Source organism: Lathyrus oleraceus, chromosome 5, assembly GCF_024323335.1.
Source record: "Lathyrus oleraceus cultivar Zhongwan6 chromosome 5, CAAS_Psat_ZW6_1.0, whole genome shotgun sequence".
Classification (NCBI taxonomy): domain Eukaryota; kingdom Viridiplantae; phylum Streptophyta; class Magnoliopsida; order Fabales; family Fabaceae; genus Lathyrus; species Lathyrus oleraceus.
This window is the reverse complement of record NC_066583.1, coordinates 105,788,251-105,813,613: the sequence shown is the minus strand read 5'-3', so window position 1 is coordinate 105,813,613 and position 25,363 is coordinate 105,788,251. Positions and strand designations below refer to the sequence as shown.

The 25,363-nt window shown below is 35.0% G+C and overlaps 1 protein-coding gene across 1 annotated transcript; it reads right to left on the bottom strand.

Annotated features, from left to right (window-relative positions):
* Positions 1-637: 637 nt before the first annotated feature.
* Positions 638-2,649, bottom strand: LOC127088022 (cyclin-D5-1). Its single transcript, XM_051028934.1, has 5 exons — positions 2,301-2,649; positions 2,062-2,148; positions 1,662-1,938; positions 1,461-1,585; positions 638-1,362 (listed from the first exon to the last, which is right to left on the bottom strand). The coding sequence occupies exons 1-5, from the start codon at positions 2,445-2,447 to the stop codon at positions 1,150-1,152; spliced, it is 849 nt and encodes a 282-aa protein (XP_050884891.1). The 5' UTR covers positions 2,448-2,649; the 3' UTR covers positions 638-1,149.
* Positions 2,650-25,363: the final 22,714 nt, after the last annotated feature.

Sequence of the window (25,363 nt, the reverse complement as noted above, 5' to 3'; positions counted from 1 at the left end):
AGCTGTAGTTCGGCATACACAGTAGTATATAGTAGTTGTACTTTAGATTCATTATGGATTGTATTTTATTTTCACTCCATTCTACTTTATCGTGTATTTCGACTTCATTTATATATGTTATTTTTTTACCATTTGGATTTATATATGGCATTTTTTGCATATCGATTTTATGGTTTAATCCTCATCACGTAACATGGTCATTAACATTTATAAATCATTACCTTCATCTGAATAACCATAAACAAAACATAACATACATTGTAATGATAGGATAGTGAGATGCATCTCCGTAAATCATAAATAGAGATGCATCTCCGGAACAATAAACGTGTAAAATGGACCTTTCAGAATGGGATGGATGATGTATGTTTTAAAATATTTCAGAGATGCATCTCCGGATTAAATAATGTTTTGACTTAAACAAATGTGCGTTCGGGAATATATCTCCAAAATCTAAGAGACATTTTCGATTTTCCATAAGGTACCTAAGTTTTTACAAGAATTAAGATTGGAGATTAAACTTTTTGGTAACAGATTAAAACTTTCAGATTAAACAAAACTGATGTAACATGTTTCTCCTACAATCCAGCAGTAAGAGTAAAAAAAACCTTAAAATCTATTGCTTAGCTTCAAAGCATAACCAACAGAAAAACACTTTTGATTCAACAAACATCTGAGTTTCATGACCCATGAACACAAGAAAGCCAGGCAAAACGGTAGGTCCCGCCTTAAAAGCAGTCTCAAACATTCAAACAAATCCAATCAATCTTTACAAGACATTTCTCATGGCTAACATGAAACATAAACCATGCAACCTATGACACCAACACTGTTTTTCTTTTCCCACTTTCCCACTTTTTCATCACATTTCTAAACCTTCCATCATCATTATTGCCATTATTTGTGAGATCAAACTATATTAACACTTCAAATTTACCTGCTAATTTCAGCATTTCAACTACTAAATGTATCCGAAAACCCGAGTTTCCTTTGCCTCGATGTTCCTCGTCGTAACAACCAATAAATCCAAACTATTTTTAGTCTAGTAACAATCAAAACCTTTCTCTATCTCTCTTGATGATATGAAACTATGACAAAAAAGTAACAAAGATGGACAAAACATAATCTTCACATAGAACTGTTAAAACTTCAAGTTTTGGGATCTTCTTGATGTGGATCCTTCTCGTCGCCACCATCTTCATCATCGATGAACGACAGTCTTCTTCTCTTTGTCATAGAAACAGCATAATCAATTGTCCTGGATCGGATAACCGAAGTATTCGGTGTATATAGATGCTCCTCTCTTTTCATCTTCTCCTCATATAATCTCCGAATTAGAGTGTAGCAATCAAAAACATCATTCTGTTGCATCCAAAAACAAAGGCCAAAATTGATTGGTTAACCAACAACATTAACATGTTCTCTTTCTAACAATGATTTAAGCGAAAACAAAAACTCACCGGTTCGATTTGCGAAATCGAATCCATTTTCAACCTCACATCTTCTATGGTCAATGTTTGATCCAATGCCAACAATGTAGCAGCTGCTGCAACAACAGATGGTCTGTGATCCATTAGATTGAACCCTGCATAAGAAATCCACATCAGAAATTCACATCATTCTCAAAAGGAAACACATTCAAGTATTGATGATTGATTCACCTTCCATAATTACAGTAAAGATAGGTTGCATTGTGTCGGAATCATTTCCGAACTTTTTGATGAAGTAAGAAAGGAATGAAAAGGGAGTAATGATACTCATGTTCCAATCCAATGTGGTAAGAACCAAAAGTTCCATTTTCTGAATCACTTTTCCTTGAAAGAAATAACAATCTTCCAATTGAAACTTCGATAGCTCCGGCACATTGCATTCTTCCATCTTTGCAGCCAGAGAAACACAAGCAATTGATAACAATCTTATCGCCCAATTCTTCTCCGCCTGCATATAAAATCGAAAAAATCAACGAAAAGGGTAAAATCAAATACTTAATCAATTAATCAGATTGATGAAATGAAAAATCAAACAAATGTTGCATTTGGGAAGATCATAATTTGAACTTACATCAATGTAGCGTTTGGTAAGGAACTGATCCAAGTAAGTCACTGACAAATAAGCTGTTTGAAAGTGAAAATCCAATGCTTCTGTTATCTGAAGTAAATTCCCACCATCCAAAACCAGAAAGAAACCAAACATTAAAATCAAAATCAAATTTTTGTAAATTTTTTCCAATAGCAGTTTCATTAATGATGCAAGAAATGGTAAAAGAGAAAAAGGGTAAATAGATAGATAGATGAACAAACTTTGAAAATCCAATTGATTGCATTGAAACGAGCACGTTTGAGGGGTTCATCAAAGACGAAAAGTCCATCTTTTTTGAAGCCAAAAGAAATCTCTTTCTGAATCAATAACCCTACATGATCTTCCTCTGATACATCCAATTGATCCATGTGTTATAAGAATGGTTTTGGAAAGTGAAGTTTGAAATCAAGAAAACATGTTAGTAATTTATATAGGATAATGATTGAGTAGAAAGAACATGGAGGTTGAAAAGATGGATGTTTTGGAGATTGTTGGAAGCAATGCAATGCAATGCAGAGAGAGTGATGAGGTTTTGATTTGAGTTTGACTGAAATAAAATAAGACTTTGCATTTTGGGAACACACAGGTTTCTTTGTGACAACACTGTCTTGTTTTTACTCACGCTATCTCTTAGAGCGCGTGGACACCAATCTTTTATTAAAAAGGACTAATATATAAATATAAATAAATATTATACTTAGAAATTGAATTATAGATTAATAGATGATTTTATTTATTTAAATTAAAAAAATATTTATAATAAAAATGTATTACTTGTTTAAAGGGATGATGACAATTCATCTTTTTATATATGTTAAATATGTTTTTTTTGTTAGAGGAGTAAATATTTGTGCTTTTAATTTAAGTTTTTTTTATAAATCATAAAAGTTTAGCTTTTTTTAGATAAATTCAACAAAGAGTGTTTATGGGTTGGTTGGTCAAATATGTTATTTACGGTGAATGACTTGGTTTCGGTAATTAAATTTGTGAAAAATAATTATTTTGATTTTTTAAAAGAATTATGTTATTTTATTATGAAAATTTCAAAAGTTAAATTGTATTTTATAGAGTGTTTATGTATTGATTTGAATTAATTTTGGTCAAATATAATCTAATAAATTTTATTGATATGAGTTGTATTAGATTTCATATTTTTTCTATCAGATTCAATTAACTCAACTCATAGTTTTGGTAATTAAATTTGTAAAGAATAAGTATTTTAAGTTTTAGAAAAATAATTAAATATTATTTTATTATGAAAATTATTTATAGTTTTTTATTTAAACTAAAAATGGTGAACACTCCGAAGTTGAAGTCTATATTGGTGGCATAATTATTATTTATATTTATGAGATCCATTTTGAAATACAGTATGATTTTGTTTACTCAAGTTAAATAGAATATGACATGCTATGCTAATATTGAGAATAGGATGAATAGCAATATTGATTCTGATACTCTGTTTTTAAATATGAATATTTATGGATGGGGTTTTAGGTAATTAGTTATGTTACTGAATCGAATTTCAGCTCTCTCTTTGAAATAAGCATAATATGTTTAATGACGTGGAAGAAGGGGGGTTGTGTTTCCCAGCTGTGAGTGTGAGGAAGGGTCCACTGCACTCCCAATATTATCATCATAAAATAGATCAAACACTTCTCAATCTCATCTTCTCTCCCTCACCACTCAAATGTAAATAGTTAATAATAATAATAATAATAATAATAATAATAATAATAATAATAATAATAATAATAATAATAACTCACTTTTTAAAGGAAATTTATAAAATACCTATGGCTTTAAAAAAATTCTCAAACTACCTCACTTTTAGGAGGAATCGCCAATTGAATTGGAGACTCCTCTTAAAAATTGAATGGAGACACCAATTGGATTGGCGCCCCTGCGTAGGACTTAAGAGGAGGCGTCAATTCAATTGGAGTCTTAGTGTAAAATACAATTTTTTTTTGTAAATGGTATACGTGATAGATAAACTTGATATAAGACCAATTGATATTAATAAAAATTGTCGTTTACACAAAGAAACCTAATGGTGATGACCGAGATCACCTAACCGACCTCCGGTCCCACATCCTCTAGCTACCCTAACCCGTGACCCTAACCCACGTTGATGATTCGGTACCGGTGTTTGAGCATCTGAGGGGCCAGAAGCGTCACTTCCAACTACAGGAGAAGGCCTGTTGAGGTAGTCAGACAAGTCGGCATAGTCTTTAGTATGCGTCGATGGTGTACCGCCGTAGCTGAGCTCATGACCCATGCCAAAGAAGTTGGGTTGTGGATGACGCATTGATGGGCGACCGGGACGGTTGAAGGGAGACATGAGTGTGAACGATGCGTCGAGGAAAGGTTGGAAATGTTGTTGGGGTGTTTGGTAGAGATAGGGTTGTTGGATGTTTTGGTTTTGTGAGGTTTGAGCTTCTTGGCTATGGTAGGAGGAGGGGCGGTTGGTGTTGAATGATCGTTGGGTGTTCTGACTTAGGCGACTTTGGTAGGGTGATGGGGTGGGTGCGAAGCGATGTTGAGTCTCAGGTTGATGGTCAATTTGTTGGTGGTGGTATGAGGTATGCTCTTGGTATTGGGGTTGGGTGTATGGTATATTTTGGTTGTATGTTTGTGTATTGGTTGAACGGAACGTTTGACGGATAAGGGGTTGTGTTATGAATACATATTTGTTAGTCATGAACATTCAGGCTGCAAATGTATTGAGTTGTACATTACTCTTCAACCATGTTCATGACTAACAAACATGTATTCAATAGTTTTCGGACATTGATTAGCATGATCCAATATTTAATTACGAAAATAAATTATGTAAGGTGTAATAAATTTCTACGATATATTTCATATTAAGTTCTTTTTATATTAGACACCATATTAGTTCAAATTTTTTTTAAAAATAAATCATGTAAAACTACTTTAGAATTTTCATATTTTGAGTTAGTTTATCTTTTATTTTAGTTAAATTTATTGGTAGATGATATATCTTCAATTCTATAGAACAAGATCAAATCACTTATAATTATGAGATATATCTTAGAATAATATTATAATAATAAATAATTTAATCATATAAATAAATAATAAACCGTTAAATATTTAATTAGGAAAAAATATTATCTAAACTTTATTTTAAAGAGGTGAATTTGGAAAGGTTAATATTCATTTGTATTATATATAAAGCAAAAGCGTTTTAGTTCAGTTAGTTAATTGTGCTTTTATATCCCAAAATGCATACAGGAATGTAGGCTGCAAGGATCAAACCCGCTTGCATAGGCCCAAAACTGGTTTTGAATAATAATAGTAGTAATAATATTAATATGATATAATTAATTTATTTATTTTTATGTTCACCATTAATATCTAGACTCATTAATTTAATTTAGAGTTCTGTTCTAACATCAAATGCTTCCAACTCCCAACAAACTAAAATGGTATAACAATTTAGTGAGTTATTAATCTAGTGGTTTATTATTAGCTATCTTAACTCATTAAATATTTGAGCTTAAGTAATGTTAAAAAATCAATTATTCTAGTTAAGTGTTGATTTACCACACAGTTAATTAATACTATTTTTTTTATCAATTTATAATCTTGTATTTTTTTTTATTATAAGTGGCTTTTGATTTTTTTACACATATTAGAATATATAATAATTGTTGTATGAAAAATAAATTTTTTATAAAACTGTTTTTCATTAATAATATTAAAAAAATAAATTTACATAATTAAAAAGAGAGAATAACAAAAAATTAAAAGAATTATAGAAATAATAGCATTAATAATTTATTGATATTATAAAACCACTATTGTGGTAATTTTTTTTTCAAAGATATAAAAAAACGGAGAGAGTAAGCATTAAGAATTTGTGTTATTGTCATCATAGATTAAACTCTGAATCAATAATTTTTGATGAAAACATATGAGTATAGTTAATAACATCTAATTACAACAAAAGTGAGAATCGGTCACTCATTATCATGGTAATTTTATACAATTGAAAAGAAATGAGACAAACTTGCATTAACTACACATCATCTAATCTTTGTTATATATATATATATATATATATATATATATATATATATATATATATATATATATATATATATATATAACTTTATATTTAAATTAAAGTTTATCTCTCTCTCTCAATGACTCGTGGTAAAGGATGTGGTAAAGGTTGTTCTTCACGGGTAAAAGACTTACTTGCGAATTGTATGGAAAATATGGCCATGTTGTCGCTAAATGTTGGAATATGTTATGAAACCTTCACTCTACCACGTGCTCAGTCCAACCTCACACAGTTTCCAGGCACCTAAACTGACAAGCATGAGACTTCAACCTTAGACTCTCAAGCCATATATATGATGACACATACTCATGAATACTCTTTACCTGATGAACTTGAAAAACAAGCATGGTTTGATGATTCATGTGCTCCTCATCATCTTACTCATTATTCTTATTTCTTGCACATCAAGAAACCATATGCATGTCATACTCGTGTGTGTTGCCAATGGCCAGTCCTTAGCCATTCATTGTGTAGGATCTTCTAAGTGGTATACTTTATATTCCTTGCATATCAAGAAACTTACTTTCAGTTTCCAAGTTTTCAAAAGACAATGTGTTGTTTTTGAATTTATTGCTTACAAATGTTATGTTAAATCTTAGGTTTCTAAGCTTACTCTACTTGAAGGCTACCTTGATTCAAGTGACCTATATTTCTTTCCACAGTTGATAGTGAAACCTTCAAGGTCTCGTTCTCTTAGTCATAGTAGTTCTTTCTCTTTGCATAAGTCTGTTAGTTCAATTTCTTGTTCTACTATAAATAAGCCTATCATTAGCTCATTGTGGCATTATAAGCTAGGTCATGCTCACTTTCCTACCATGAATATTGCTCTAAAATATAATAATATTTATGTCTCTAATAAAGGAACTAATTTGTTTTGTAAGTCTTCTTGTCTTGAAAAATCACATAGAATTCATGCTCCATTGTCTTATACTGAATACATTTATCCTTTTAAGATTATACACACTGATATTTAGGGCCTTGCACCCCATCCATCAAGTTCTAGTTTCTCATACTACATAACATTTGTGGATGCCTACACCAAATACACTTGGATATATTTATTGCATCAAAAGTCAGAGGCCTTACATACCTTCAAATTTTTCCTTTGCTTTGTTAAAACTCAATTTTAAACTATTATTAAGGCCTTGCGGTCAAATTATGGGAGAGAGTTTAGAACATTCACAAAATATCTCTATGAATTAGGCATCTCACACAGGTTGACTTGTCCTCACACTTCTCATAAAAATGGGACAATTGAAAGAAAGCATAGGCATATTGTTGAAGTAGGACTTACTTTACTATCTCACTCATTTATTCCTCTCAAGTTCTGAGATAATAGCTTTTGTACCTCAGTGCATATCATCAATAGACTTCCAACTCTTGGCTTGTCCATATTTCACTCACCATTTCATGCCTTGTATCACAAGATACCCAATTATCAGTCCGTCAAAGTGTTTGGATAAGCATAATTTCCTTTTACAAGACCTTACAACTGGCATAAGCTAGAATTTAGAAGTCAAGAATATATTTACATATGAGTCTCATCACAACACAAATGATATAAGTGTCTGATCAAAACTAGTAAGATTTTATTCTCTAATGATGTTGTCTTTCATGAGCATCATTTTCCTTTTCTCACCATGTTTCAATATGATCATACAAATTTAGGCTAAGCTCCATACCTATCTAAATATATCAAATTTCCTCCTTTGTCTATTCATCATCCTTCTACTGAAAATATCACAAATTCATTTGATAATACTATCGACCATTAGGTTGTGCATGATAACCCGCCCTATTCTCAATCACAGGTTGATAGGTTAAGTTCTAGTCATGTTGTTTCACTTTTACTACCTTAAAGTTTCACTAGTAGTCATATCATAATGTTAGACTCACCTCAACATAATTATAGATCCATTCCTGCACAAAGTCCACCTGCTCATAATACTTTTCCAATCGGTCATTTACTTAGTTGTCCAAGACCTCAGGTCCCTCTCATCACAACTTGGTCTAAAGGATTCCTTTCACCCTCTAAACATAATTCAACTCACCCTAAAGTGCTCCACCTTAATTACCACCATATTCTCACAAGGACCAAAATATGCCATTTCAAGCCTACGACATACACACGTATAACAAATAAGTACAAAGCAAGACTTGTACCTAAAGGCTACCGACAATAATTTGACTTTAACTTCAACGAAACCTTCTCTCTAGCTCTGAAGCCTACCACAATCAGAATTATTCTCACACTTTCCTCGACGAATAAATTGGAGCTTCAACAAATTGACATAAACAATGATTTTATCAATGGCTCCCTTCAAGAGGAAGTGCTAATTACTCAGGCACCTAGCTTTGAAAAACAAGATTCCAGTATAGTGTGCAAGATGAATAAATCCTTCTATGGACTCAAATATGCTCCAAGGGCCTGATATTAAAAGCTAGCTCAAGCACGTATTTAACTTGGTTTATGCACAAAAAATGTGATCACTCCCTATTCATCCACTCTCATCAAGGCATAACCATGTATGCTTTGGTCTATGTTGATGACATCTTACATACATGAACTTCTCCTACTTAGTTCAAAAGCTTATTAATTCTTTTCATGCAACTTTTGCTTTCAAGAAACATGGGAAATCTGAGTACTTCTTAGGCATTAAAGTTAAGCATCTTCCAACTGGTAGTATTCTTCTTACACTGACCAAGTACATCCAATACTTACTCAATCGAGCCAAAATATGTAATGCCAATGGAGTCACTACTCTTATGCTCAGTTCCTACAAGCTTAGCAAGCATGGATCATCTTCACTTCCAGATCCTAATTATTATAAGTCAATGGTTGAAACATTACAATACATCATACTTACCAGACCAAAGATTGCATTGAGTGTGAATAAAAATTGTCATTCCATGACCTCTTCTTTTAAGTCTCGTTGGTCTATAGTCAAGAGGATTATGCGCCATCTAAGTGGAACTATTGCTCATGTCTTGCTTCTTGCCACAACTTTCTTTTCACACAATTTCTCTCTAAGGGCTTATAATGACTCTGATTGGGCCAATGATCCAGATGATCGTAGATCTACTCAGGATCCTGCATCTTTTTTGGACTGAATCTCATCTTAAGGAGCTCAAAGAAACAACATCTTCTTGCTAGATCGAGCACTCAAGCAGAGTATCACGCTCTTGCTCATACTACATCAGAACTTTTGTGGGTTGAGTCTCTTCTCAATGAACTTGTTGTGCCTTTTCTTCCTCCCACTATTTTATGTGACAACCTCAGTGCAGTTCTTTTGTCACATGACCCTATTCTCCATGCTAGGACCAAACACATTGAGTTGAGATTCACTTTGTTCGTGAAAAAGTTATTGCAAAGAAAATGAATATTCAACATGTGCCTAGTTGTGTGCAAGATGCATACACCCTTATTAAACCACTTGGCACGATTGCGTTTCAAGACCTTCGAACCAAGCTCAAAGTTGTGACTTTCGTCCCTCCTTGATCATGAGTACTCCGTATTATAAGAGTAATGCAAAATATATTTGTTTAGTTGAGCATAACATACATTACACCACGAGGAACCTTCGTTTACCATGCACATGCATAGAAGAAGAGTGCATAATGACATGATCATCTCTTCATAAGCTCTCTCTCTCTCTCTCTCTCTCTCTCTCTCTCTCTCTCTCCTCTCTCTCTCCTCTCTCTCTCTCTCTCTCTCTCTCTCTCTCTCTCTCTCTCTCTCTCTCTCTCTTCTCTCTCTCTCTCTCTCTCTCTCTCTCTCTCTCTCTCTCTCTCTCTCTCTCTCTCTCTCTCTCTCTCTCTCTCTCTCTCTCTCTCTCTCTCTCTCTCTCTCTCTCTCTCTCTCTCTCTCTCTCTCTCTCTCTCTCTCTCTATATATATATATATATTATATATATATATATATATTATATATATATATATATATATATATATATATATATATATATATATTATATATATATATATATATATATATATATATATATAAGTGCAATGTATTATAAAAGTTTAACTCCTCAATATACAATTGAAAATGAAACTCAGACATTCTATTACTTTGGAATTTAACTCTATATTAGTGTCATGTGTTTCTAAATTACATTAATCATTTTTATTTATGAGATACATTTTTAAATACAATATGATATGCTAATATTGAGAATTGGAGGAATAGCAATATTCATTCTCATGCTCTCTTTTTTTTATTTAAAAAATCTCTCTTATATATAGAATTTTTATGGATCTGGTTTTGGCTACTTTGTTATCTTAATCCAATTTCACCAATAAATAAAGAATGAGTATTTTTCTTCTTCTTTCAAATAAGCATATATAAGTAGAGATGCAATCTGGAGGGGAGGGTCCACTCCCAATATCATCATAAAATAGAACAGGCACTTCTCAATCTCATCCCTCACCACTCAAACGTAACCATTTCTCTTTATGCAGATAACAATAATATAAATAAATAAACCGGAAAAAAAGATGTGCTAGTAATTCTTCGCAGGAAAAATAACTGCTGATTTTGAGAATATGGGCCCCTATGTATAGAAGACACATGACAAGTTATGAGAATTTTAAAATGGTATAACTAATTTTGTAAGCGATTTATGAGAAAATCAATCATCTTGGTTAAATGTTGATTTATGAGAGTTAAATTAATATATCATTAACAACCGATAATATTTATAATTATTAAACCTACTTCATTTTCTACGGTTGTTTAATAGATGACAAGTTATGAGAATTTTAAAAAAGAGAATAGTGATAACTTCATATAATTGAGAATAAATGAGACAAACTTGCTTTAATGACTCAATATAACAAAAAAGAGAATAGATCACTCAATATCATGGTAACTCCATATAATTGAAAGAAAATGAGACAAACTTGCTCTAATGACTCAATATAACAAAAAAAAAGTCACTCGATATCATGGTAACTTCATATAATTGAGAAGAAATGAAATAAACTTGCTCTATCGACTCAATATAACAAAAAAGAAAATAGGTCACTCAATATGATGGTAACTTCATATAATTGAGAAGAAATGAGACAAACTTGCTCTAACGACTAATTCTTCAAGGGTTAAATATACGATACCTCTGTAATATTAGTGAAATTCGATTTATCTTCTGTAAATTTTTTTTTTGATCCCCCCTTAAAATATTAAAATTCTGTGTCTTTTACCCCTAAGCGCAAAATTATCCCCTATAATATTTTTTTTTGTTTATCCCCCAGATTCATTGTTTAAATTGTAGGAGGGAAATAAAAAAAATATTACAGGAGATAAAGCGAAACTCGCATACATTGTAGGTGGTATCGTATATTTAACCAATTCTTCAATGTTATGAATCCACCTTGATCTACTTTAAGTCATATATATATATATACTTTCTTTGATAAATCTTACTTCGACACCCTCCTTTATGATGACTATACCATAAGTGATTGTGCATTTAATTATGTGCTTGCTACCTCCGCAACCATCAGGGGTTCAACTTTCCCTGCTTTAACTTCACTAGAGGTGGAATTTATTGCATTGAACAGGGAAGAAGCTCGAACTTTCATCAAAATTTACCATTCTATTTTTGGTCGGGATCCAAGCATGTTGAGGTTAGGGATCATCTAGCGCATGGGACCCAGTCTACAGGTGCTGATTGACTTAGGCTATGTAGGAGCCTCGAGAAATGCTCTATTCCTTTCTGTGAGAGTCTGCTTACTCCAATAAATTTATGGCTACCATTGTCCGAGTTTGAAGTGAAGGTGTTGAAGTTATTGAAGATTTCCCCTCTCGCAGCTTCATCCCAACGTTGGGGCCTTGATGAGGGAATTTTAACTTTGGGTTGATTACCAACTCTACAAGCCTTCATATTAATTATTTTTCCATCTTTTTGTTGTGGTACATACTTCACTGAATAACATTTGGAATCAAGGGTCAGTCTCATTGCGCTAGGTCGTTCCCCGGTTTGGCACTTACGCTAAGAATTGGGATGATTTCCAGGATCATTTCGTGTTGGTAAAACCTCGTACCTTGAGAGCTCACTCCACCTTCTTCCAGGTTCCCAACGAGCTTCATCTCCTTGGTGGTTTCCAAGACTTGTCTCCCAGTACATGTACATCTAAGTTTCATAAGTATTAGGCATCAGTTCACTTTACATGTGAGCCTTACGAGTATCTTGTTCCCTCACACAGTCCTACTTTCGAAGAGATTAAAATGAAGGAAGATCTTGATGCTTTATATGAGGGTCTCGACTATGAAGAGTGGTTCGACCCTTCCAAGGTGAAACCCTCCTTGCAGAGAAAGCGATTGATCGAAACCTTTGCTATTATGGGAGTGGTCAATATTATAGAAAGAAGGGATATTTTTGGTGAGGATAAAGAGTCATCCTCTCATAGGACTTTTTATTTATTTATTTATTTATTTTAACATGGGATATTTTGGTATTTGTAGATAAAATGAATTCCTTGAAGAAAGTTTTTGATATTGCTAAAGAATGGGAGGCTAAATCTGCCATTGCTACTTCTTCGGCTCGGGTCCCCTGTCCTCCTCCAATTGGTCCCGATGTATCTGCTGTTAAGGGTGGGAATAGGTCAGATCAACAAACAGAGGCCTACGGCCTAGCCTATACAGACCCAGGTCAGACTAGACTTTTTTTTTAAATAGAAAAGGCTTAGGCTTTTTTATAAGCCTATTTAGCTAAAAAGGTTAGGCCACATGCCATAAGAAAAGTCTTTCAGCCTACTAGGATGACCTATTTAAATAAATATGAATAATTTTATTATTATTATTATATTGTATTTTGTACTTATAATTAAATTACGAAAATAAAGCTTAGTTATCTCAAAAACTTATGAAAATAAGTTGAAAAACTCTTATGAACAATGTCATAAGTTGTTTTTATAAGTTCTCTCAAACAAATAGGATCACAATACTTATGCTAATAGATAAACTTGAAATGAGTCAATGAAAACCAACATTTAGTCTCGTTGATCTTTTAATTTATTAGCCTATTTAACATTAGTTGAATTGCTTATTTATAAATGTTCAAATGAAGTAGGATTTTTAGTAGGCTAGTAGGCCAATCAAGCCTTCAAAAAGGCTAGGCTAAGGCCTAAATATAAGTCTATGATCAGCTACAGGATAGACTTAGGCTTTGGAATTTTTAGCAGGCCAGGCTCAGGCTTGACAAAGCGTAGCTCGGCCCAGCCTATTCCCACTCATATCTGCTACTACTGAAATCCATCTGATCTCATATGGTCAAGACCAACCTTCTGTTGCGGTTGCTGTTATAGGTGTTGAAGACTAGGTTTCGTATCCTCCTACCAATAACAAGAGGTATCGATATCGAAATCAAAGTCCTCCTTTAGAGGGAGATTTGGTCAAACGGGCCAGACTCTTCAAGAGTGATTCTACCAGGTCATCTACACCTTTTCTTAAGCTATTACCCATTCCACCATATCAGATTCATCGTACTTATTAAAAATCACTTCTTTTAATCTCTAAAGAATATCTTGCATGTCATCAGAACTTTCATAAGGCGGGGAAGACAAAGCTCTTTTCTGAGGCTACTTTCTATACTTATCAGACGACTTCTTTGTTCTCTTTGAATGTTGCTGGCATTCGTGATGTTCTTGCCACGGGTAACCCCTCAAAGGAAAAAGATAACCTAAAAGTTACATGCGAGGAGGCTGAGCGCGAAAGATACCATCTCAAAAAGAAATTGTTTACTCTTCAGGAAGAGGTAGCCAAGTTGAAGTTTCTCTAGGAAGAAGAAAACGTTCACGGATCCCCCATTTCTCTTGCTTCCAAGAGTGTGGAGCTTCAATCTTCTCTAGGGACAGAGACGAAGTTTCGTGAGGAGGCTAATAATGCCTCTATGAAGATGACCTCTCGCATTGACAAGGCTGTGAAGGCTCTTCGGAAGAATAAGGAACCCCGGGAGGAAGAACATGAAGTTTACAAGGGATAGTTGGCTGACTTGAGGAAAGTGGTTAATGAAACGCTTGACTAAACTATCAAAAGGGTGTATGGGGCCTTTAACCAAGCAGCCAACAAACTAGTGGTACTTCATTTAGGTGTTCAGGTTCTCCATTCGCAGCTTGACCCATATAATGTTGTTCGGGATAGAGCTTTGGTCGACGACGATGCTCAACCTTAAGGAAGTGGTGCATTATTTTTGTTTCCTTAGAACATGTATTGGGTACTGTGACCTGATGTTTACCCGTAACATGTACAAACAACAATATTTATTTATCTACCTTTCTTTTTCAGGTATTTTAATGCTCACCATATTTTGTTTAATACTCTTCATGATCTTCCTGCTATACTAGCTGGATCATTCTTGGCTTTGTCTCTTAGATTTGAGTAAGCTTGTAAGTTTTTCCCTTGTTAATATTGGATTTGATTTCCCCCTAAAATAATGACTTTCATATTTGTATTATCTTGTCTGGGTTTTTTCTTGGGTAAGAACTAACAAGGTATTTGAAACTCGTTGTCACTCATCCCTTTGGTGGGAACTGGTGTAACCGTCAAAATTTGTCATCACTAATCTCAGTCTATAGAAGTTGGCGTAGCTACTAAGAGTCATTGTCCCCTCCCAAATAATGGGAACTAGTATAAATGCTAAGATTATCATTACTCGTTCCAGTTGAGAGGAGTTGGTGTACGTCTTCAATGTCACTAGAAATTATCCCCGACCAAGGGTCGAGTTCCCGTCCCTGCCCCCAGGTTTTTATCCTGGTTCAACGTGAACATCTTATGGGCTTCACATTCTAAGCTCTTGGAATGTCTAGTTCATAAGATAGGGTGCGCCAACTGCGCTTAAGCGTGTTCCGCCTAGTAGGGTCATGTTTCACAAAAACAAATTATGCTATAATGCAAAGGATTATAATGTTATTTGTGCATACAACATTTCTTTAGGAAAAATATTTACTTATATAATTTTTGAGGAACCTTGAGAAATGCTTTTCTTGCACACTGAGAGGATTTTATGCATCCCTTTAACAATTGGTATCAAGGGGTCCACATATGATCGTTCAACAATTGGTTTTTACCTTTGATGGGGTATGTATCATCAAACTTTATTTCCCTACAATTTCTTTTCTCTACATTGAGTTGTGGGGTTCAGTTCCAATAGGTTTTTGTACCCGATACTTTTCCTGGAATCATGGGCCAAAATTTCTTCGGGTTATTGCCTCTTCCTATTATCGAGGAGGGCTGTATGGATTTTTTTCTTCTGATTTGGAGACAGGTGTACTTCGGCCTCTTTATTGAGCCTCTGTATGTGTTAGTTCAACTTGCCTAAAGGTAGAAATAGATTCGGCTGTTATGTCTCTCTTCATCGGAGGTTGGCAAATTCTCTAGATTCGTGGAGTTTTCTTCTACTTCAACCTCAACTTATGCGTGTGAGACCTACTTTTGTTTTCGTCTCGAGTTCTGTTTGGTTTAGTCAAGTTCCTGTTTTAGATTGAGCCTTCTAAAGTGGTATGACATATCGCGATGATAAGGACAACTTTTGAAATAGCACAAGAGGTTCGCTTCTTCAACCACAATAACCCTGATTTAGGGATTCTTTTGATTTCTCTTCCAGATCGGGTGAGATCTGACGATAACGAAGGGATTCTCCATGTCACAATTTTTCCTTCCCGATCTTCCTAATTACAACTATCATAATTGATAGTTAGATCAGGAGGCTTAGATGAGGAGTTCTCTGATGCAAGGTCGAGAATGAAATCCTCTTTCCTATCGCAATTTCTTTGCAATCTGGATTAGAATTCAATTCCCATATATGAGGTCCATATATCAAGCCTAACATCACAAAGGTCAAGTGGAATTATCCATCATATAAAATGGACCCACATAAGACTTAAGGAATGCTTTTCTGATCTCACATTTTCACTTCAATCATTTTAGATTTTGTAACTGACTTGGGAGTTAGAATGCTAACTTTGCAAGTCCATACCCACACCATCGTATCAGAGACCAGCACCACTCGTTAGGACTCCAACATCAAGAATCAATAATAATTCTGATTCAAGTATGGAATAGTGGTGCCATTTGTGGGAATCACTACGCCAAAAATGACTTTTAACAGCGCATCTTAGACAGCGCTTTTAAAAGAAAGCGCTGTCTAAGGTTAAAACTAAAATAAAACACGGAAAATGTTCCAAAAAAATAATGAAAGCGCTGTCTAAGGGGGGGTCTTAGACAGCGCTTTTAGAAAGCGCTTTTAAATATAGACCTTAGTCAGCGCTTTTGATAAAGCGCTGTCTAAAGTCTTTAAATTAAAAAAAAAATTAAAACCAAAAGCGCTGTCTAAGGGGGGGTTTAGAAAGCGCTGTCTAAGGCATACCTTAGAAAGCGCTTTCCACAAAAGCGCTGTCTAAGGTCTAATTAAAATAAAATTTCAGACTCCATTTCAATTTTCGTTCTCTGTTCTTTTGTTTTCCCTCCTGCGAACGTTGAAACCCTATCAGTTCCTCTTCTCTAGCTAAACCACAAAGCGCCATAAATTCCTCTTGAAACCTAACCCTAAGCTCCAATCAAGCCAAACGTTGAATCGAAGGTTGCAGCGCAAGGAGATCCTTCGAAGTGGGGGTTTACTCTTGCGAACGTTGAATCGAAGGTTGCAACGCAAGGAGATCACTTGAATACGGTACGTTCTGCTCTAATGCTCTTCCTCTTCTTCCATCTTTTGAACTTGTTGTGAATTCTCTGGTAACCACCATTGCTACATTGGAAGAAGCATTGATCACTGGAAATGTGAAAGTGATTCTCTCTGGTGGTTGTTTTGGTGGTGGGGGGGGGGGGGAATGATGAACAATAGAAATGCTTTTGAAAGCCAAAAGTGATCCCTTTTTTGTGTGGATGGTTCATAAAGATGACAGTACTATATTAGAATGTGAGAGAGGCTTTGTTTACATGGTGTTTGGATGAAAATGATGGCGAGGGGTATGTGACCCGTGTACGAATAGTGGAGAGTATAGAGAGATGTTGATGACACACATTTTTTAAAATGAAAAAGGAATAGAGGTTCTTTGAGTTGAAGTTCAAGTGGTATGGATTCGTGTATTAGAAGGAAGATAAGGTTAGATAATGATTGAGGGGGTGTTGTTTAGTTGTAGTGTGTATGTTGCATATCATGAAGGTGTTAGATGTTGGAAGTTGAGGTTAGAAAATGGATGTAGCAAGTTGATGAAAAAATAAGATCCTTCTTTTTCTTTTCACATTATCCAATCGAAAATGAGAAGAGGAGAACATGATTTTGAGCTTGCTACTGTATGGTCAAATATGAAGTGGAAGGAAAAAAGTATTATGAATGAAGTGAAGAGTTATAAGGGTGATGAATTTTAACGTGAAAAATTAGCAGGATGCTGTTTTTTTTTTAATTTCGAGAGTGAGTTGAGAGGTTAAAAGAAAAATCAAAAAATCCCTGTTGAAAATGGAGAGTCCTCCTTTTTATACTAGGTGACAGTTCCCATTTAAATTTCAAAATGAGAGAGAAATCATCAATAAAATAAACATTGAGAGGGGGAATTGGCACCTAACAGAAGAATGTGATTAGTTATGTATTTTCGTCTGGATTAATTGTTTACTTTAATAAGTAGGAAAACCATGGATAAAACATGGATCTGTGCCGATCGAATGACCAAAGAGTACGAGAGTGGGGTTGCGGAATTCGTTAAGTATGCTGTTCAACACGCTGAAAACCCCAGACGAATGCATTGTCCTTGCTTGCGTTGTTGTTATATTGGTAAGGTTGACGCACATGGATTGAAATCGCATTTGCTGAGGCATGGAATTGATCAAAGTTATCAGTGTTGGATATTTCATGGTGAGAAAATTAACGAGAATGTTGAATCGAGTGGAAAAAGTAATACGACCTATGCTTCATACGACAAAGACACGGAAACATACGATTGTGATCGAGTTGAAGAGATTGTAGAAGCACTGGAAGAAGATCTTCATGATTGTCCTGAAATGTTTGAGAGGATGGTAAGCGATGCAGAGAAACCGTTGTACAAAGGTTGCACTAAATTCTCAAGACTTTCTGCGGTATTAAAGTTGTACAACTTAAAGGCGGGCAATGGATGGTCGGATAAAAGTTTCACAGAGTTGTTGGCCCTTATGAGAGAAATGCTACCGGATGATAATGTTCTTCCTAATCGAACCTATGAGGCAAAAAAAATGTTGTGCTCTATTGGCATGAGCTATGATAAGATACATGCTTGTCCTAACGATTGCATTTTGTTTCGTAACGAATATGCAATGTTAACTGAGTGCCCTAAATGCGGTTTGTCTCGATATAAGAAAAGATTATCTCCCGCAAAAGTCTTATGGTATTTTCCGATAATTCCGAGATTTAGGCGCATGTTTCGTAGTGAAACCGATGCAAGACATCTTACTTGGCATGCAGATAAAAGAATTATTGATGGAAAGTATCGGCATCCGGCTGATTCACCACAGTGGTCAAAGATTGATAATGATTATCCTGAGTTTGGATCAGAAGCAAGAAACCTTCGATTGGCATTATCTACTGATGGAATGAACCCACATGGTCTTCAAAGTATCTCACATACCACATGGCCTGTGATTCTTATGATTTATAACCTACCTCCGTGGCTATGTATGAAGCGTAAGTACATGATGTTATCTATGTTAATCTCTGGACCTAAACAACCAGGGAATGACATAGACGTATACTTGACACCTCTGATCGAAGATTTAAAGATTTTGTGGGAGAACGGTGTGGAGGTTTATGATGGATATAGGAAAGAAAGTTTCAATTTGAGGGCGATGTTGTTTGGCACAATTAATGATTTTCCAGCATACGAGAATCTATCTGGGTATAGCATTAAAGGTCAACGTGCGTGTCCTGTTTGTGAAGACGGAACCGATACGATTCGATTGGAACTTTGCCAGAAGAATGTGTTTCTCGGTCATCGTAGATTCTTACATTCTAAACATCACTACCGTGGGTGGAGAAAAGCATTCAATGGAGACACCGAACATCGTAGAGCTCCACCCGCATTGTCAGGTGAACAAGTTTTTGAAAAGGTGAAAGATGTGCGTATTGAGTTTGGCAAGCCTTTTGCACATAAGATTGTGAAAGGTGGGTGGAAGAAAAGGTCGATATTTTTTGAATTGCCATATTGGAAGTCTTTGTACGTGAGACATTTTCTCGATGTTATGCATATTGAAAAAAACGTATTTGAAAGTGTTATCGGTACATTACTCAATATAAAAGGCAAGTCTAAGGATGGCCTTAAAGCAAGGGAGGACATGTTAAAAATGGGAATGAGAACTGAATTAGCACCCGTGAAGAAAGGAAGACGAACATATCTACCACCTGCTGCTTTTACTTTATCTAGAAAGGAGAAAAAAAATTGTGTAAGTCTCTGAGTGAAGTTAAGGTTCCAGAAGGATACTCATCTGATATCAGAAGACTTGTTTCTATGAAAGACCTCAAGTTGAAGAATTTGAAGACACATGATTGCCATGTTATAATGGAACATTTTCTACCGATAGGTATACGTTCTATTTTGCCAGAAAAAGTAAGAAGTGCCATAACTAAATTGTGTTTTTTCTTTAGGTCAATTTGTAGTAAGGTGATCGATCCCGAGATCTTACCAACACTACAAAAAGAGATTGTAATTACCTTGTGTGAGCTTGAAATGTATTTTCCTCCGTCTTTTTTTGACATAATGGTTCATTTAGTTGTTCATCTTGTGAAAGAGACACAGTTGTGTGGACCAGCTTATATGAGATGGATGTACCCTGCTGAACGGTATATGAAAATATTAAAAGGGTACGTGAAATCCCGAAGTCGGCCAGAGGGTTGTATTGTTGAACGATACATTGTTGAAGAAGCTGTTGAGTTTTGTACTGAATATTTGTCTAACGTTCAATCGATTGGACTCCCCAGAGCTCAGATTTTCGACAAAATGGAAGGTAAAAAATTAATTGGGAATAAAATTGTGACAATATCAAGGGATGAACGGGATCAAGTTCATTTGTATGTTCTGCACAATAATAATGAGGTTGAGCCATATGTTGAAATGCACAAGGATGTACTCCGAAGGTTAAATCCGAACAGAAATGAAAATTGGATAGTTATAGAGCACAATCAAAGTTTCATACAATGGTTGAAGGATCATATTTATTTGAAGCGCTCTTCAGATCCTTCTTCGGTAACAGAAAGGTTGAGATGTTTGGCATATGGTCCAAGTTTGCATGTGTTTTCTCATAGCGCATATTCAATTAATGGATACACATTTTATACCAAAGAACAAGATGATAAGAGTACTATGCAAAATAGTGGTGTCACCGTGCTAGCTGAAGCAATGCATATATCAAGTATGAAGGACTTAAACCCCAAATATGCAAATTTGTCATATTTTGGAGTTATTGAGCACATTTGGGTGTTTGATTACGAGAAGTTTCAGATTCCCATCTTTGGTTGCAAGTGGGTGAATAGTAGTGGCATACGAATGGATAAGTCTGGATTTTTGCAAGTTGATCTTACTAGGGTGGGGTACAAAGATGAACCTTTTATTCTAGCATCTCAAGCTAAACAAGTGTTCTATGTGAATGACCCGAAGAGTACAAAATGGTCTATAGTGCTTTTCTCTAACAAAGTGACTGATGATAGCGGTGTCGATCAATGTGATATTGATGTTGAGAATGAGTCATGCATTAGACGGAATGAGTTGAATAGAAATGATGAAGTTGAGGATCTTATACCGGATGAGTCATATATAAGAAACGATCATAATGAGGGAATTTGGATCAATTCATCCGTACGCATTGCTAAGAAACAAGTGATTAATATTCCAACAAAGAAAAGAAAGAGATGTTAGTGACTTAGGTAAATTATCCATGGTTTCTTTATTATTTTTTTCAATTGTTTTGATTATAAGTTATATGTGATAATGCATGATTTCATTATATTTTTGTTTTCAATTGCTTTGATTATAAGTTATATCTGATAATGCATGATTTCTTTATTTTTTTGTTTTCAATTGCTTTGATTATAAGTTATATCTGATAATGCATGATTTCGTTATATTTTTGTTTTCAATTGCTTTGATTATAAGTTATATATGATAATGCATGATTTCTTTATTTTTTTGTTTTCAATTGCTTTGATTATAAGTTATATTTGATATTTGATGGTTTCCTTGGTTTATTACAGGTTAGACATGGCTGATGACCAACATGAGGAAGTTAGTAAAAAAGTATCCGCGGAAGAAGAAATTCGAAGAGGCATCACAGTAATGAGAAGGGTGGTCCAAGGAAGATCTCGAGGCATCATACTAGATGTCTATTGGAACAACCAGGGACATCTTATAGAACCTAATGGGCATACCTTAACTAGTTTTATCGGTGCACTAGTAAGGAATGAAATTCCCATTACATGTGATGATTGGAGAAACAAAGAGCTGAATGAGTCCAAAGAAAAAATTTGGAGTGAGATAAAGGTACAATCATTTGGCCCTTAATTATACGGTATCAATTATGTTTTTTCAATTACCGATACTAACTATCAATCTGTATGTTTTTCTTAGCGATGTTTTAACATCGAAGAAGAAAGAAGAGGTTTTTGTATGAAATTGGCCGGAAAGCTTCTAAGAGGGTTTCGGACATTTTTATCATCCAAGTTCCTTAAGGATGCGGATGGTAATTTTGTGGATGCGGAGCTTCCTAAAAAATATGAAAGTTTGATATCGGCTGAAGAATGGGAAGCTTTCAAATCCAAAAGACAAGACCCGGTTTTTCAAAGAATAAGTGCTACAAATCGGGAAAGAGCATCAAGTCCCGCATATCCGTACCGAAAAGGACGTGTCGGATATGGACGCTTAGAACAATCCATGGTAAGTATTTATAAATTGCGATAACAAATTTGTTCATCATATATTAGTTTTATCTGATCAAATTGTATGACTTAATGTGTAGCTGCAGAAGGAGGAAAGTTCAAAAACATCTCTTCCTGCACATGTTTTGTGGAAGGAAGCCCGTGTGGGCAAATCTGGAGTTCCTCAAGAAGAAGTTTTACACGTATACCAGAAATGTGTAAGTATAACATTTTTTCATTAATTGAATAACATTTTTATACACAAATATTTGACAAGTATACGGTATTCATCTGATTTTTCAGAAGGAGCTATCTCAGTCTTTATCTCCCGATGATACTAAGGGCATACTTAGTCGGGCATTAGATGTCCCTGAGTATTATGGTCGGGTGAGGGGTAAGGGATTTGGAGTCACTCCGACCTCCCTGAGTATTAAAAAAGGAAAGGCTCCTAGTAATCGGGAGCTTCATGCAAGATTGGAAGCCATGCAAGCTGAGCTTGATGCATTGAGGAGAGAAAGAGAGGCTAGCGCCTCAACAGTATACAGAGATGCTTCGGACAAAGACAGTATCAACTGTACCTTTCAGCCGAACATTCCAGAGGTAATTACATATAATTGTCTTAAATTGAACTATTTGCTTAAATTATGTATTTGACATATATACACATTAACGATTTCTTGTTATTATTGGTTTTAGGGCATTTCCCATTGTCAGCTGTATTTGTCGTCACCATACTATCGGATGGTTGGCAAGGGAAAAGTGCATAACGTTAGCGGAGTATTACTCCACACTAGAGAGCTCCCTGCTGGATGTTTGAAGGTATCAGTTGATATTGCAGTTGAGTCGAATGCAGCATTACCATATCCTAACGATGATTCGGATGCAACAACGGTGCACGAAGCAGTAGGTTCGTTTGTTGCATGGCCGACAAACCTCATATGCGTAGGATATGAGGTATGCTTAAAACTTATGTTAACTTTAATGTGTATATTCAAAGTTTAAAATTTATGCTTAAAATTTTACTTACATATTTTCCTTGGTTATGTTAAATAGACTCCCACAAAATCCAAATCAAAAGATAATGCGATTCCACGGCATACCGAGTCCACGGTTTCAAGAAAAGAGGTAATATACAATTATATGACATATATTCATGGAAGTTGTTACATTCTTAATTTGATCTAACTATTTATATGACATGTAGCTTCAAGAAAATGAGGTTAGCAATGCCTCCGCACAACAAAAAAAGGAGGTTAGCAACGCCTCCGCACGGGTAAAAAGTTCTGGTGCTAAGAAGACCGTAGCTAGGAAAAAAACTACCACCAAGTATAGGTCGTGCCTCAGGACATTTCTAGAGATGACCGATATACCGACCGGAGGTGTTCGGACCCTACATATGGAGGTAGGGATTTTCGGCTTTGATTACGACCAAATGATTGGTAATGAAGACTTCATGCAAGTTTTTAGTCATGAAGAAATCGGCGTCAACGTTGTCAATACATATATTAGGTAAATCCGGTCTACTTTATTTTATTAATTAAACAACTTATGTTAATGATGTTTACTTTATGTTAATCCGGTTTACTTTATGTTTCAAAAGAGGTGTTAATGATGTTTTTATATTAGGTTTTTGTATGACAAATTGATGCGCCCCAATGGTTTGGACGTGTCATTCGGATTCTTAGCACCCGCGACCGTCAACTTAGTTTTAATCTTAAGTAGACCGGATACCGTGACGGAGTACGTTCTTCGGATCCTCATGGACAATAAAGATGCGGAGAAGTTGTTTTTTATACCGTTTAATACCGGGTTAGCATTTCATTCTAAATTCATCTATTATAATTATTTTCCAAGTTACCATCTAACATTTGCCTAATCATTACAGTGGACATTGGTTGTTGCTCGCAATCAATCCTATCCGAGAAATTGTGTATTATCTTGACTCGTTAGGAAATGATTGGACAACATACCCGAATATGAAGGTCCTAATTGACACGTAAGTGAGAATGTTCAAAATTTTTCTTAGTTTATGTGAATTGTTCTAATTGCTTCATTTTTATTTTATTAGCGTCCTACAAGCTTTTCGGGCCCAACGAGATATCCAAACCTCAAGGAGGGGCGCCAACTCCATTACATGGATTAAAGTGGCGGTATATTTTTAATTACCACATTTTTTATTATATTAGTGATGACACTTGATAAAACTTAGGATTTATAATCCCTATTTTTTTTTTCATATGTAGTGTCCTCAACAACGTAATCAAATAGATTGCGGGTATTTCATGTTGAGGTTTATGCGAGATACTCTTGCTTTGGGCCGATTAAAGATTCCCACCGATGTATGTATTTCTAACTTATGAGTTATTTTTATATTTACACATATCTCATATAATTAAATAGTTGGAATTAATTCAAAATATGTTATATTATTATGTAGTACTTTGAGGAATTCAAGTGTGCATTTTATACAAAGGATCAAGTGGACGAAATCAAAGAGGAGTGGTGTCAATTCATGATAGAGCTCAATGTTTGTTCATAAATTTGTGTAATTAATGTGTACATTTGTAGTATATGTAATGACTTGTAAATGTGTACATAAATTTGTATATATTTTGATACATTTAAGGCAAAATTGGTTTGAATTGGTATATATATATATATTTGTTAGCCAAAAATTGGTAGAAAAAAGGCCAAAATGGCATATATAAAATGTGATAATTGTCTGTCAAAATCTGGTTGAAAACAGGTAGAAATTCTGGTTTATAAACCTGGAAAAAATGTGGTTTAAAACAAAAGCTTCAAAAATTTTCGTATACCTTAGACAGCGCTTTTGTAAAAAGCGCTGTCTAAGGGGGGGATTAGAAAGCGCTTTAGGCAAAAGCGCTGTCTAAGGGGGGGGGGGGCTTAGGCAGCGCTTTTTGAAAAGCGCTGTCTAAGGTATACCTAAAAAAATTAAAATAGGAGAGTCTTAGAAAGCGCTTTTGGCCAAAGCGCTGTCTAAGGGGGTGGGGCTTAGACAGCGCTTTTCAAAAGCGCTGTCTAAGGTATACCTAAAAAATTTAAAATAAGAGGGTCTTATAAAGCGCTTTTGGCCAAAGCGCTGTCTAAGGGGGGGGGGGGGGGCTTAGACAGCGCTTTTAAGATTTAAAAAAGCGCTGTCTAAACCTTTAGCAGCGGAGGTTTAGACAGCGCTTTAAAGCGCTGTCTAAGGCTAAAAAAAGCGCTGTCTAAGGTCTTGTTTGTTGTAGTGAATTGAATTATAATTCCTGCGAAACTTCACGATCAAAGCTCGTTTGATCCAAACCTAGATTGCAAAGAA

Coding starts and splice junctions, on each gene's coding strand:
- LOC127088022 (XM_051028934.1), bottom strand. CDS start 2,447: ATGGATCAATTGGATGTATCAGAGGAAGATCATGTAGGGTTATTGATT. Junction 2,149..2,300: donor CAATCAATTGGATTTTCAAA/GTTTGTTCATCT, acceptor AATTTACTTCAG/ATAACAGAAGCATTGGATTT. Junction 1,939..2,061: donor TTACCAAACGCTACATTGAT/GTAAGTTCAAAT, acceptor TTTTATATGCAG/GCGGAGAAGAATTGGGCGAT.